This window comes from Perca flavescens, chromosome 4 (assembly GCF_004354835.1).
Source record: "Perca flavescens isolate YP-PL-M2 chromosome 4, PFLA_1.0, whole genome shotgun sequence".
NCBI classification, from domain to species: domain Eukaryota; kingdom Metazoa; phylum Chordata; class Actinopteri; order Perciformes; family Percidae; genus Perca; species Perca flavescens.
This window is the reverse complement of record NC_041334.1, coordinates 12,748,735-12,764,818: the sequence shown is the minus strand read 5'-3', so window position 1 is coordinate 12,764,818 and position 16,084 is coordinate 12,748,735. Positions and strand designations below refer to the sequence as shown.

The window sequence follows — 16,084 nt, the reverse complement described above, 5'->3', positions numbered from 1 at the left end:
GAGGTTTTCAGTTTCACAAATAATCACAATCAGCATCAGTTACAAGCAAAATGTTGTGTTGAAAAGACACAAGTGCTTCTTTCAAACCACAAACATTTCCGAGGGAGGCTGCTGCACAAGAAAAACCTTTGTAAGAGAGGAAAGACAGGCAGGCTGCACACACATCTGTTACACTGGTCTACAGAACTAGTTACAATTCACACCAGGAAAAGAAAAAGCTAACAAAAATCCAAGATGAACATTGTAGAAGCTGGAGCTTAAATAAGGACAATAAATAAACTAGTGCTAGTAGTGTTTGATTTTACAGTCTGCATATTGTGCGTTTAGTAAATTGAACAACTTTGTGAGCTTCCAGATTTGCCCTTCAGCTGTGACTGAGTGGAGCTTTTAAAAACAACAGTTTAGTGGAATCACTGAACACGAAAGAAACACAGAAAACAGACCATGGCGAATCCTCTCCTTGTTGAACACACTTGCTTCACAGAAGCTCCGTCCTCCTCCTTGTCTGTCTGTCACCACCCCTCCATCTCCTCCGCCACCACTCAGCAGGGCGTTCACCAGGACCTATAGAGAGATACTTGCCTGTGAGGCTTTACCACAGTGTGTGTCTGAAGACAGACACAGTCAATGAAACGTGCTCCGGGTCCTCTCTTCAGCCGGCGTCTTCACTCAGCCAAAGATTGTTAGTTCGACAAATGGCGTTTTTCCATTACATGGTACCTGCTCTACTCGCCTTTTTTGGTTTTCTATTACGAAAAAAAGTCCCTGGTACCTGCTAACAGGTACTTTTTTTAGTACCTCCTCAGTCGAGGTTCCAAGCGAGCTGAGGCAAGCCGAAAAGGTGTCGTGAAACCCTGCAGGCTACAGATTGGTCGGAAAGAATCGCCACTGATCACTGAATTGCTAGCGACAGACGGCATTTTAAATAGTTTAGCCAGTGGTGGTTTTTTTGCTGCCTCCAGCTTTCTCCGCACACAAGTGGCCTGATGTTTATAATTGTGCGCTTGTGTGTGCGGGGAGCTGGTGAGTGAGGGATAAGTGAGAGAGTGACGGCGATTAGCTCCGCAGCGAGTAGTGACTCTAGCGTCATATAGTGAGAGAAACTAAGTGTCTCCCTTGTTCTTTCTGACCACGGTGGGAAATCTGGAGCGGAAGAAGTTAACTATCTCTTTGATTTCATGTTGTTTACGGAGAAGGAGAACCAGGAAATGAGTCTGGGGAAATGCAATGCTACAAAGCCGAGCCCATGGCAGTCGCTATGACGACCAGCCACGCTGAGGCAGTAGTAAAATCTGCAATGTAAAACGGACGCACAGCGCGTCAAGGCGAGTCGAGCAGGTACCATGTAATGGAAAAACTGCTATAGAGAGCCCACTCCAAACGGCGGTACTATCGTGGGCTGTTTGTCTCACGTCCGATTGAAGAGTCAGAATCTCCCAGTTAAACCTTCATATCCGATCAATAACTGCAGACTACCAGCAATTAATAATATCTACATTTTTTTAACATGAAAAAGTAAAAAAGGTACACTAGCCTTAGTCAATACAGCTTGTAAGTATCTAACTTCAATCTAGTGTTTTTAAAATGAGAGATTAGTTTTATACGCAAGTATGCAACTTCAATCTAACACTGACACCTGCTGTGAGTTTCTCTTCTCACATCTCCAACTGACTGAGCAGTTTCACATCTGGAAAATACTCCTGGTTTTCGGTTTTGTTCCGACAGAGACATGACGAGAATTTGTTCCGTTGGGGACTCTTAAAAGTTGCTACATTTTTAGTTTATTGCTCAGCTGTACCTCACCAATATATTTATACTTTGAATTAAAAGGAATAAACCCCCATAATATTTGTTGGTTTTACCTGGATGAAGTCGTTAAGGACTGCTTTGCTGGTCACGTGACTGTTGATCCTTTTGTTTCCATGCTGGAAGTATGGTCGGAGATGATGCAGCAGAGAGGTCAGGTCCATCGCGTCGTCACTGCCCTCCTTACTGCTGTAGATACACTGACCGCCCTGAGAACACGAACACACACACGAACAAACACACCCCTTTGGTTCAGAGTAAAAAAGGCTGAATAAGAAGATCAAAGATTACATTTGCAGCAACTTGAGAGATCTCAAGTAGAGATAAAGTTTAGAGAAGTTTGTCTTAGTCAAGGGTCACAAGTTTTGGAGGTGCACCGACACCCTGCTGCACTGTGATTTTTTTTTTTTTTTTTTTTTTTTAATACTGGATTTTTCTCTTGTGGCGTAGTGTTGATGATTAAGGCCCAAACACACTGAATGAGTGTCAAAATGAGGACACAGCGCAACCAAAGCTGCTTTTTCTGCAGCCGCACTACATGTTTGGAAGGAGTTACTGTAATATGCTATGTAATTATTAGATTAGTGATATATCGGCGGGCCGATATTAGGCATTTTCCAAACTTATCAGTATCAGCATTTATAATGGCCGATAAATGAATATATATTTTTTCATAATATATGAAAATATTTGACCGGAACTTTTCCCATTTGACCGGTAAAATGAAACCGGCGCCAATTTTTTTTCTAGTGGAAACACTGTCCTAAATTGTAATCTTTTCTAAGATACTGCTGGTTCTTTGGTGTTGGTGCTCAAATCTACGGTGCGGTGCACCATAAAAGCATCAACTGAGGCGCGTCAATGAACGCTTTCAGTGCGTGTGTGCCTTTTAGAACCTATTCTTTAAAAGCAGTAGATGTATTTGATTGACTGTGTTGCTGATCAAGTCTGAAGTTGTGATTAAACAGTTCTGCATTTTTCAGACAGGTGTGGCTGGGGTTGTGTCTCACCTTGAAGATTTTTAAGTTGTTTTGAGGTTCTTCTATCAGGTGTCTGATGGCAAAGTGCATTCTCTGTCGGTTTCTGAAAAACACAAGAAATAAACCGAGCAAGTCACGTTCAGCTGCAGAACAGTGAAGCAGCTTTATTATAAGAAGCTGAATCTGCAGTGTAGTGGTAGGATTTGTTGCAGAACTGACCTTAATATACATATACAGTATTGTTAAATACATTACTGCAGTATAACTGGTAATATGAGTTGCACACATAGTAAAGGCAGTAGTGTTGATTGTAACGGTTGCTGCAGTAATCTCACCCTGAGAACAGGTCGAGAGGACAGTACAGACTGCGTCTCTTCCACTTTCCACTGGCCACCTGGAGAGACAGAGAGAGAAGACAAAGTGATTACGGACGAAATGTCAAAGATGAGACCGCAGTAATAGACACAAAACGTTTGGTGTTCTTAAGTTGTACTATAGCTGTTCTGTACTTGTACTGATCACATTCTTTTGGCCCAGAGTCCCTTGGGAATACTGAGTCCAATCCGATACATATATTTACCTAAATATTGATTAAATATGTATCACATCACACAGCAGCTGTAGCTACTAAGTCTGGCACACCTTGGTTTTCACGAGCTACTTGACCAAATACTAAAAAGGTCCATTAGGTTTATAAGCTTAAATTATTGATATGATATGAATGAAAGTTTAACTGGAGAGAAAACCTCAAAACATATTTATATTTATAAACAGTCTATGGTTAACATAGGCGCCGAAGGGGAGTGGGCAGTACTCTGCAGCGCTTCCACCCCCTGTCTCAAATGGGCAGCACAGCAAAATCTTGACCGGAGAGCCAGTGCTTTTGTGGTGTAATCGATAACATTAGTGTTGTCCTAAGTTTATTAACCAGTGAAGAAGAAAGAAATGTCCTCACCATGGTATCCCTGGTGTACTGTTTTACTGTACTGTGGTTGTAGTTACCTTGTAGTGTTGGTGCATGCAGAAGCGGCACACTTTGGTCTTGATGTCTTTGCTGACGTGTTTAGAGGATGGCAGGAAGCCACATTTAGGCTAAAAACACAAGACACACAAGAACAGCAGCTAAGTAACACACACACACACACACACTCAGTCATACTCATGTGATTTGTTGTTTGGCCTTTATGAGAGTGATTCACAGGCAAAGAATTTCTGAAAACTGTGGCTGCTTGTGTGCACTTCTTTATTAGGAATACATGTTTTCTTTCCTAAAACATGAGCAGTATCACTATTAGGGCTGTAGCGATACACTAATCTCACGATACGATACACGATATTCAGCTCACGATACGATATATATCATAATATTCAGCCAACGATACGATTCGATATATTTCGATACACTTACATCATTTTCTGAAAGATTTAAAGGGGACCGAGTGATTTTGGTGACATCTTGTGAGTGTTCCATTTACTTGGATTTAATTAATTGAACTGAAAACATCAATTACACAATATATGTCTCTGACTGGACAGAGTCTACAGCAGGGATCATCAGCTAAATTTTTTTCAGAATTTTTCTAAGGACTCTGGCGGCCGGACTTTCAAATAAAGAAAATAAAATAAATTTATACCTAATACGCCTATTCTTGTTCGAAATTTTCACTTTCTTACTGAATTAATGCTACTATTTTTTAACATGTATTAGTGTGAGCAAACTCCTAAAAAACATGGAAACTCCATAATGATAACTGGCTCTTTAACTAGAAAAAGATCTCAGACTAGGAGGCAGTTCACTGAGGAGTGATGGTTAAAGTCTGTGATTATGGAAACATTATTGTAGTATGTGGACTGAGCAGATTGAAATATCGCTTTCTACATGTTTATGCCGGTCTACACAGGTGAGTGCATTGATAAATATTGGCTTTCTACTCACGAAGGTTTAATTGTAGCCTATTAACAGAAAAGAGACAGCGTGAGTTCATCTGCCCCAGCGGCAGTTGGTAACACTGTATCGTTCCCAGTCAGGCGCTGCGTGTTTTAACTTTTAACGCACACACATCTCGGCTCATGCTGTGTGTGTGTTTTAACGCACACACATCTCTGCTCAGCTGTGTGTGTGGAGCTCGGGCATCGCTGTAGGCTACAGAATCCTGGCATTTCAATAGAGATGTAAATACAGGGGGCTGGGTTTTTGCTCTAAATGCTTGAAATGATAAATAACAGAACGCTTTTTTTCTCTTGACATTTTGTGAATTCATGATTATTCTGGGGGCCAGACTAAAAGCTTTGGTGGAGGGCCGCCAGTTGACGTTGGCTGCTCTACAGCGACACTAGCGTCTGGCTGACCAAATCGCTCTTCCTGCAACGTAAACGGGGATAAACACGGGGGATTTGAATGGGACTTATGTATCGATACTCGCGGTATAAAAATCGATACTTTCTTGGGGGAAAAAATATCGACTTATATCGCAGAATCGATAAAATTGCTCAGCCTTAATCACTATTCAATTTAAAAGCTGGGGAGCAGTTGTATTCCTTAAAAAGAAATGCGCGAGTGTGTGTGTACCTTGATCTCGATACAGAGTGGAGGAGTGTGTGCTGGCTGGTGGAGGGCTGGAGCTGTCAGGTTGGGTAGACAGAGTGCACAGCCGCTGTAGATGTCCATCACCTTCTCACAGCGCCAGGCTGACAAACACACAGACACAACATTTTCACTACTCTTCTATAACCCTCTGCAAGAAAACAAATAAGCGTAAACATATTCCCCAACGTGTCAAACTGTTCCTTTAACAGATTTCAATACTAGTTTTCCCACAGAACTTATTTTTAAAAACAGTTTTACCTGGTCTTTGATGTTGAACTTTGATTGACAACTGTCGCACAAACTCTAACGGCAGTTTGACCACTTCCTGTAGAGAAAACGAAGACAGTCACATTAAGTCCAGTTTGTGAAGAGAACATGTCCGCACGTCTGTCTCTGCTGCTGAGTCTGGGTTTTGGTTTTCTACTGTAAAGCGCTGTGATCTACTGGGTGGTGGTCCTAATCATCAGTTTACTTTGGGTGTGATCATGCACAGAGCCAGCTTTGATAGTGAATTTTAACAGTGTTTTTAAATGTAGGCACCATGTAACCCCGGGAGTGTTTTTCATGTGCTAAAACCCTCCTTTGTTTTTGTAAATTTCTGCTGCTAGGAATACATTCCAATAGGGATTCACATTAAGCTTACAAAACTTACTTATGCACGGTTGCTATTTTTGAAAAGTGCAACAAACGTCCCCAGATTTTAGACAGTGGGGGGTAAAACTGCCACAGGCTTCACGGTTACTGAGCAGTGACCAAGACTTGCCCTGTATTGTATTGTATTTGTCTGGGGTTTTCATTTTGTCTTACTGGTCTTATTTGTTTTAGCTTTAAGGGAAACTCCACATTAGCCGGTACTAGCATAACCCATCTGAATCTCTGACTGCACCGTCAGTGGTCAAATTGCATTGTGAGTAATGTAGGCTCCACATTTTGACCATAGATGTTTACCCTTTTTGTCCGTTGTGTGTTTAACAATGTTCTAGGAGTGTAATGTTAAACCAGTGGAGCAAGCTTTTGATGTTACGTAAGATACAATTTAGATAGAGACTAAACAGATTTAAAAAAAATAAAATAAAAAAAACACATACTGGATGACAGTATACTTTGTGAACACAGTAGTGTCTTACCCCACTGTGGATGAACTTCTCTCCCAGCAGGCTGCTCATCACGTTGGAGCTGAAGTCAACAATGTTCTGGATCTGCCTAAAAGCCTGCTCCACTGTCTGGAGGACAAACACAAAGACAGACAGGCAAGTTATAACCGGTTCTGAGACTTGACATCTAATCTCTGTCAACATTAACATTAAGCGGTGTCATGTTGACAGAGCATTGACTTATTTGCCCCTTCAAAGTCATCTCAGTTATCCGTTTACACTAAACACCAACATGTGATTACAACAAAAGGACTCTGTTCACTCTTAGCATTGTTCCAGACCTCTCCCACAATCTACGATTCTTTCCCCGATTCAAAAAGTGTTTTGCGGTTGTGCTCACTGACAAATGTTTCCATGGTTAGACAAACAATCACCCGCACAGGGCTCCGTAGACCTGATTAATAACATAATTTACAGGGCTCTCAAGTTTTGAACAGAGTTCAGAGTGAGATTTTGGCGGCAGGGGTTTGGGTGGGGACGGAGTCTGATCTGATAAATGACAAATGTAGGCCTGTGTTCGATTGAAGAAATTCTTAGTCGACTAACACTCATTCAATTGTATTGACTAATCGATTAGTTGATTTAATCGACAGATCTGTAAATCTGAGTTTCTCTGCAAAGAGTCCTGCAAAATGATGCATATATTGAATAAGATAACGCCTCCTTTGCATATTTAAACACAACATTTCAGAAAACGTGTAATACAACAAAAAATTGCCTTAATGAAAGTAATCAAGGTAGGTTTCACGGTGATATCTCTTATGTAAATGTCAACCCTTAATTCTTGTGTTTACCAGAGATGTGCTCGTACGTTTCTTGGAAATAAGTCAGTCATTCAGCATGAAAAAGCATCAAACATGACTAATGGACTAAAGAGATCTAAGTTGACTAAGACCAAAACCACTGATTAGTCGACTAATCCACTAAGAGGGAGCAGCCCTACATAAATTCGTACAAATAATTTTTATTTTTATTAATTCAGTATGTCTGTGTGTGTGTGTGTGTGTGTGTGTGTGTGTGTGTGTGTGTGTGTGTGTGTGTGTGTGTGTGTGTGTGTGTGTGTGTGTGTGTGTGTGTGTGTGTGTGTGTGTGTGTGTGTGTAATAATTAATACTATCAATTGTCTAGATACAATATAATAAGAAATAGCCTAGGCCAAAGGTTTTCACAATGGAGCCCGGGAGGTTGTGCAGTAAAAATAAAAAGGAAAGAAAAAAACTAAAAATATTCCAAATTATTATGGGTACTGTTATAAAAGTATTATTGGTAGGCCTAAAATGGGTATCTTTATAAAAATATAAAACTGTCAGAGTAGCCCTGCAGCCGATTCAACATGTAACTATAATAATAATAATAATAATAATAATAATAATAATAATAATAATAATAGCTACCCAGTGTTTCCTCTATGTTGATTTCTGCCGCCACAGTATCAGAAATAGGGCAGACACACAACAGGGTTTCCTGTTCCTATGTAAATTATTATTATTATTATTATTATTATTATTATTATTATTATGGAATTATGACTTTATATACTACATTGTATACTGTAGTATATAGTCATAATTCCACGACTCTACAGAGCCGTGTGCTCTACTGAACTCAAGCCAACTGTCATCCGCTCTCTCTCCCCTCAACTGGAACAGTGACAGGAAGTCATCACTCTCCAAGTCATGGCAACCAGATAAACAACAGGGCGAGTACACAGAGTACACTTGTCACTCAATCTCAGGCAAAGTCACAAACAGCAACTTGAAATCCGCACTCACTCAGCTTGTGCGTGGCAGGCACTAGCGGCGCCAGGATTTTGATTGTAGGTGGGCCTCCAGAAAACTGGACGGGCCAATTAAAATAAGCCAAAATGTATTCAGGTTCCCCCTTCATTCAGACAGCCAGACACTAATAACGTTAAGACAATACTTGCCTTGCTGGTGTGACGGTGTGGCTACGGGAGGACTTGATGGGGAGAGGGCGGCCGAGCAGGATGGTAAATAGTCACTTGTAACCGCGTTACTAATGGTGCGTTCTTTTTGTCCACCGAAGTCTATTTACGAGTTGTTTTCCGGAGTTACGAACCGGAAGTTGCAAAAAGAACGCCACCGAGGTCGTATATACAACTCGTCTGAACTCAGAGGACCCCGAGTTCACTTTCAAAGATGGCTACGTCGTGCATCACACGTAGTAAACATTGTGGTTTTCTACAATTTTAAGCACTTTTGTCATTGTTGTAACCAAATGAAGAAGTGGTACACATAGCACTGTATACTGCTACCTATAGGCATGTTGCTACAGTCTTATTAGGAGTTAAATACCGCCTGATTAGTTATTTTGTAGCTTGTGCAGCTGAAATTGGCTAGAGACGCTCGGTTGCTATATGACAACAACGGCTTTAAGCAGAGTCTTGAACAGAAAGCAGAGCAGTAGCCTAACGTTAATGTTAATCAAAACGTAATGTTCATGTATCAAACTGTGTAATATGTCAATAACTGGGTGAATAGAATCCTAAATGTTACTAAAAATGTTACAAAAATCCATCTTTTCTCCGACTCGTAGTATTGTGTGACAAAAAGAACGCAACAACCCCGCGGTTACTCGTTTTCCGACATGGATTTGACGTCACACTCGAGCTACTAGTCGCGATTACAAGACAAAAAGAACAAAAAATAAATAAAAAAAAAAAAAATACAAGACAAAAAGAACGCACAATTTTTTAAAATGTCCTCCTCCTGCTCCTTGGAGTGTTTCTTGCTGAATTTAGATGAAAACAAGCTGCTTTGCTTCGCTTTGCGTTTCATATTAGCTAGCTAATAGCTACACTCTGTGTCTGTCTCATTGAGCTTGCTTAAAAAGCTTGCGCACAAACGTCATTCATTTCATTGGATCACTTGCTGGTGACGACGCAGCCTGTGGGCAGGCGGGTAGAAGCCGCTGATTGGCTGAGAAGCTTTCACTCAAAGCTTTCCTCAGGCTGCTTATTGGATGAACTGCTAGATGGGTCAAAATGGGCGGGCCCGAACCTAAAATGACCAATGGTAGCGCCGCGGATGGTGGCAGGGCGTTCTGAACTCTCTGGGAAACTCACTTGATTCCTCTACCTGTTCCACTCATAGACATTATACAATGGACCAATAGACCCCGTTGCTCTGGACGGAGACCAGTGAAGGCTATTAGAAGCACTTTTCCGGTGATCTCTTGCTTTACTGCGCAGCCTCCAACTGACAGAGACAACGTAAATGTGACGTGAGCAACGTGTCTGAAAGTTGTAAGTCTTCTGGTAGCTGTGATAAGAGAAATCTCAATCATTCCCAATCTTACAGAGACTGAGAGGGTAGGTATATGTAAGGAGACATGTTAGTTAGTAATTAAACCTAAACAGCTAATGTAAGTCGAAACTGCCTGCGAGCTTCTCCTGTACTATACGGTAATTCCTCTACTGTGCGACAGTAAGTCACTTGGTTATGACACAATCGTTAGCCTATTTTTACAAAAACGTCTGCTACAGAGCTATAAAGTGAGGTACAAGGTAATGGAGCCTTTTATACATTGTCGTGTTTCTTTAGAAATAAACAATGGACAAATAGAGTCTTTAAACGCTTCAGATGTAAAGTTATTCGCACTCAAGTGACGTAAAAAAAAAATGGCGGTCAGTGTAATGCTAACAAGAAGTGATCGCTTTGTAGCAACAAAATGGCGCCATCGGAGGTTTCGCGTTCTGAAGCGAAGCTTACCCCCTTGGGAGGCACAACACCAAAAACCAGAATCAATTTTTTTTTAGTTGGATATTGGATGTGAAAAGCGTCACCCGGATCGTTGGTCTGAGTGGTTGAAGGACTATCCAATTGCGTCCAGAGGCATTGGAGTGGCGTCCGTTGGTGACGCCCCTCTGGAAATGAACTGTCAATGAAGCTTTCCCGGACCCTTCTCAGTTCCAACTGAGAAGGGTCTGGTGTCAGCAAGGCTAGGCTCATGTAGGAATGGTGACTCCATTTGTCATCGCAGCTGACAACAACTGCTCCTTGTGTATTTGGACACGCGATCAGGCACACAGCGAGACAGACAGACACACTCACTTTTCCCCACTCATCCTGTCTTTCTATGAGAGAGAGCACTTCAGAAAACACCTGACACACACACACACACACACACACACAGACTCATATTTACCTGTGGTGGATTTTCAGAGTCCTCGGCTGGATACTTGAGCAGGCGTAGAACTCTGGAAAGCTGCAAGTACAAAATAAAAGCTCAGTTAGGATCAATGGAGCCTCATTTAAACACAGGCCAGAATGTGGACTCACACCTGAACTACTGAGCAGGGTCAATCCAGGAACATCTCCAAGAGATTCCTGAGGTGGGTTAAAATACGGATATACTTTCCCCACAGTGCAACAGGACCAGCAAGTCCAGAGTTGGGACAATGGTCTCTGATAGTCTACAGAACATTCACTATATTAACTTGTTTTGTTTTTTTAATAATACACAACAGTGACTATTCTTGTCAGCCTGATTTGAACGAGCATGTAGCAGAACTTCATGCCAAAGCTGGGTGTGTTTAAGTAAAGAGCATCGATATACCTGGAAATAGGATGACATAACAGGATATTTTAGCAGTAAGTTTCTACATTTTCTTGTATGCACAAAAATCAGAAAAAAAAAAAAAAAACCTGAAAAATCAGGTTATGCAGGAAGCCGGTGTGTTTATGTGCACTGTAAGATGGTTATTGTAAAATCCAAATTCACATGCAGTAAGTCAGTAATCAAATTCTGAGACTTATTTTAAGTGTTTTGTGTATTTTTGGGGCGGATACTTGCAGTGAGAATTTTTCCTTACAGCTCGAACTTGTCCAATCAGTCAAATGTTCAGTGGTGAAAACCAACTTAATTTAGACTTCTAGGGGTGAACTTGTTTTAGTCAGACTTTGAATTAAATTATTTTGAAGAAAGGGATGTATCTTTACATGTAATTATATCTTCTTATTTCCTGCTACGCTTCGGTCAACAGTGATACTTCCCCTGTATTGGGTATTTGTCCTGCACCTGCTTATGTAAAGAAAAATGTCACTAACCCATTCCCCTCTAAAACGGTATTGGTCTCAAACATTTCATATGTCGGTTGGGCTCTAATAATCAGTGTAGCATTATTGATAAGAATATGTATATCAATCTATATGACAAATGCCTGCAGTCACAAACAAAATATTCACTCAAACTATTCCCTTGTGCCTAGAGCACAACATGTTTTTGCTACCAACTGCAATGTATCTGTTGCATCAAGTATCAAAAACTGCGCCTGTCTCTCTAAGCAGCCCTCCCGTGGTCAACGTTTCGGGGTCTTCCGCATCTGCGCTCTCGGAGTCCATGCACCGTCACTGCAGCCGGGGAATAACTAACGCCAGTGTAGCCGCACTTTCTACTCCTTTATAGTGTAGGCCTATTTGTTACAAGGGGCTGGCCAATATGGACCAAAATCATTTTTATACTAATTAAAATAAAAGTACAGTGCCCGTTGAAAATGTGCCAGTTTGGAACAGGCCGATTGCTTGGCACATGGTATTGCTGGTTGTTGAATTCTCCAAAACCAAATTGTACCCAAAAATGACTTACAGAACGACCCCAAACCACTTAATATGCAACTCCACTGTACAGCCTACTACTGACTTACAGTGTAGGCTACGTCTACATCAGAGGAAGACATACCTGACAGGACGTGGCAGATTCAGAATTTAATCACAAAATATCACAATTAAAATGTGGAGTAATCGGACAGTTGCCTCATGACTTACAGAAGGACCCCAAAGAACCCATAAAAAGGCCTTAAGACATTTCTTTTTCAGCAAAGCTTTTGGTCCCTTTTAGGAGGTTTTTATGTTTTTATTTATATTCTTGTATTTTAAACTGCTTATCTTTTTTGTTTCTAACCTGTAGCACTTTGAGAGATCTCTGATGAAAAGTGCATTATAAATTAAATGTATTATTATTATTATTATTATTATTATTATGGACTCATGGCAGTGCACTACCCGAACCGGCCCGTTATGAGAGCTAATCAGCGCATATCTGCGTTATTAATCAACCACCAGAAACAGAGCTTTGATTGTGTGTACAGAGAAAACATTGTAGTGTTGTCTTTTTTGTCAACGACATTGAATGATATCAACAAAGTTTACTCGTGCGAGGTCCATGTAAGCAATCCGCTGTTGCGCCGGGGATGCAAAGAAAAGTTTGGCTGTTAACGTTATATCTAGTAATCATGTAACGCAAAACAGTCAAAGCCATTGAACCCGACGCTGTACAGAGCATCGTCAACTATTCTTTTTATTTTATTTTTTTATGTCTCTAGTCAACCTAGGCCCTAGTAGCCTGGTTAACACCAGACCCTTCTCAGCTGTAACTGAGAGTGGGTCTGGGAAAGGTTCATTGACAGTTCATTTCCAAAGGGGCGTCACCAACGGACGCCACTCAAATGCCTCTGGGCTCATTGGATAGTCCTTCAACCAATCAGACCAACGATACGGGTGACGCTTTTCACATCCAACAAAATAAATGTGATTTTGGTTTTTGGTGTGGTCCCTCCACGCCCTACTTTCTCCTTGCAGGTGTTGCATATTGCTAACTTGTTATCTTCTGCACACACGCTGAAGAATTTCCAAACAGCTGATATGTTGCAGGTTAATTCACGAGGCTCCCTACATGTGCAAGAATAGCGCGGACACGCGCTTCACACCACACACGGCAGAGAAGTTGAGAGAAAGAAAAAAGAGACTGTGTCTCTGTCCGTGTGTGCGTGCGTCCTTGAACTGTAACTCGTATAACTTATGTTGTCAGTTAATTATAGCATTGACCGGTATAAAATCGGCATATGTCAGACTGACCTGCCGGTCCCTGGTCATGGTGAAGCACGGCTTCGGTAGCCGTCATGTTGAATGTAAACAATAAGCTGCTCGCCGTCGCTGCGCTGCCGTCGTCGCGTAAAGCCCGCCTCAGCGGTTGTGATTGGTGTTAAGCCCGCCTCAGCGGTTGTGATTGGTGCCTCAATTTTGAGGACATTGGAAATGGGTTTGAATGGGCTCTTCGCCAGACTGACCTGCAGAGCAAATCTCAAATTTGCCGGAGGTTCGTCAGGGTTTACACAGGCTAAGGCCCTAGGGGAAAGTTAAATACATCAAAGTATGTGGTGTTGGGTCGATGTGTTTTCCCCCGTTGAGTACTTTATTGCAATTGTAGTAGGCCTAATCGTTTTTTGTAAGGGAGATATAGCCTACGTTATAGGCGTAACGTTACATGTACCCTGGTAATAGGCGTATGATTCGCTTTTTTTAAATGGCGGTAGTAACGTAATAAATTATTGGTGATTGGTGAATTATTTGGCGCAGTGGATATGACACACACGTCACTGTGATACATCAACCAAGGTGTCCCTGAGCAAGACACTTATCCCCTAGTTGCTCCAGAGGTGTGTTACCTCTGACATATATAGCAATTGGAAGTCGCTTTGGATAAAAGAGTCAGCTAAATGACATGTAATCTAATGTAATGTGAAAATTAGAGGCAAATTTACACAACAGTTGCGATGTCCCTGTTTGCGGATAGCTCGTGCTCCTGGAAAGTGAAGAAAAGTGAGTTTGGTATATCCAGCAACTAACGTTGGAAGCAGGAAAAAGTGTACTGGAGTCAAAGCCAGTAGTTGCCCTAGTTGTGACATCACAACTGTACGGACATGTTGACAGGTTTAAAAGGCACAGTTTCCAAATTGGGCAAAAAAAGAAATCTCACTTTTTTACAATACGGGACCTTTAAGTAAACGTAAACAATCAAAACAAGAAAGCTTGATTGTTAATGAGCTGATTAACTTTACAACCACAGATATCTATGGTTACAACACCGCTGCTCTGATGTCCTACCCTCATAACATGTCCCCGATTGCTCAATACCGACATGAGCAAATCGGTCACTTAAATGTGACTTTCCCACTGTCAAACAGGGATATGTCAATCAATCAGTATTTGTCACGTGAAATCCTGCAGCATACAATTACACTGAAATGGTATCCCATCAGCTACTTACTACTGCATGATTAACCATAAAGCAGACTGTGGCCATCAGATCGCCACACAGAAAGAGTCACCCAGTTAAATGACACGGCACTTCAGGATCCAGCCAAGTCTCGGGGAAATGACACCACAGCTCCCGACAGTCAGTGTACTCACCACCCTGCCCAGGTCAGTCCAGCGTCTGCTAGCACCGGATTAACATGCATGGAAGTGAACTCAAAAGTCTAGCGGTGTGCATCACAGGCAGCTTCTGTTAGGCAATAGACTAGCTAGTAAAGAGTTTACTCCAACCAGCAGCTAGATGAGAAACCTGGGAAGCTGCATGTAGCTACATTAGCTTCCCAGCAGCCCGTTTAGAATTTTACATGTTATGACCCAACACCACCCAGTCAGTCATTCACTTTGACTGGACATAAAGCTGTATGTAATTTCTACTAATTAGTGGTGTTTTTAGGAGTTGTTGTCACTGTGCAACAATCTTTGGACTGATTTAGCTAAACTCTTAGTTGTCGGATAGGCTAAGCTAGCACACACAGGCTAACGATGATAACTACATAAAATCCTGATGCGTCACCCTTCAGTTATAAACAGATGTTTCACATAACTTCTATAAAGTTTCCATCAACAGCAACACCGAGCTGGAGCCCATTTAACGTTAGAGAAGTGTGAAGCGAGCGGTGGGTGTACTTTTTAAAGCTAAATGTACACCGCTCCTGCTTTAGCCGAACTTGGACTAACGTTAGCTTTATGTTAGCGTAGCCTGCTCACCTGTACGTGTGAGACCACCAGGCTCTTGTTCCCCTCTCCATGATACTTCCAGTCGTTCTCGTCCATTTTGTCCAGTTCCATCACACCAACGATGACAAACTGAGCACCCGTTAACGGTCTGATAGAAACGACGGCACGGCAACATACAAGTACTCTGACTGGCACTACTGGCTGCTAGCAATGAAGTACCAAAGAAACCGACTGACTTCTTCTGCCCCGCCCCGGTTGACAAAATCCGATTGAGACTTCAAAATAAAAGTCCAATTGGTGGACAATAACCATATATTTAATTCAAAGGGGCTTTACAGGCATGGGAAACAGACGTTTACATTGCCAAAGCATTTGTGAAATAAAAAAACAAAAATGTACATACAATTAAGTAAAAGTGTAACTTAAACATAACATTTCAACAGTATTAATCAAATATAGGAATGGAAATATGTCAAGTTTAACTATACATAGGCCTATATATACAGATAAGATATGATAACTTAAGATAAAAAATATTAAAGTGTCTGTCCTACATTTAAGCATGATATTTGGGCATCTGACTGATGTTTGTATAGTTGGTCAATGGCAAAAAAGCGTTCTAGTAGTGTTTTAAACTGTTAACAGTGAGGCTGCATTTTCCATGACAGTTCTGTTGTGACAACATTGCCTGTTTTAGTGTGTGTTGCAGTGCGTCAGAGTTGGCTCTTTTATTCAAGACAATGCCTCAACCTGTATTTTTGTTGTA

General features: G+C 41.4%; 1 protein-coding gene across 2 annotated transcripts in view; it reads right to left on the bottom strand.

Annotated features, from left to right (window-relative positions):
* Window positions 1-15,554, bottom strand: part of ippk (inositol 1,3,4,5,6-pentakisphosphate 2-kinase) — a 21,830-nt gene extending 6,276 nt beyond the window's left edge. Inside the window, exons 1-10 of one of the 2 annotated variants that reach the window (XM_028576202.1) lie at window positions 15,349-15,554; window positions 10,694-10,753; window positions 6,501-6,596; window positions 5,632-5,698; window positions 5,356-5,474; window positions 3,789-3,878; window positions 3,122-3,180; window positions 2,817-2,889; window positions 1,863-2,015; window positions 444-564 (exon numbers count right to left, since the gene is read on the bottom strand). In XM_028576202.1, coding sequence (XP_028432003.1) covers window positions 444-564; window positions 1,863-2,015; window positions 2,817-2,889; window positions 3,122-3,180; window positions 3,789-3,878; window positions 5,356-5,474; window positions 5,632-5,698; window positions 6,501-6,596; window positions 10,694-10,753; window positions 15,349-15,429 — 919 coding nt within the window. In that variant the 5' untranslated portion in view covers window positions 15,430-15,554. Of the gene's footprint in view, window positions 1-443; window positions 565-1,862; window positions 2,016-2,816; window positions 2,890-3,121; window positions 3,181-3,788; window positions 3,879-5,355; window positions 5,475-5,631; window positions 5,699-6,500; window positions 6,597-10,693; window positions 10,754-13,401; window positions 13,437-15,348 lie in introns of those variants that run through there. The other variant, XM_028576203.1, reaches the window with a different exon arrangement.
* Between the last annotated feature and the right edge of the window lie 530 nt (window positions 15,555-16,084).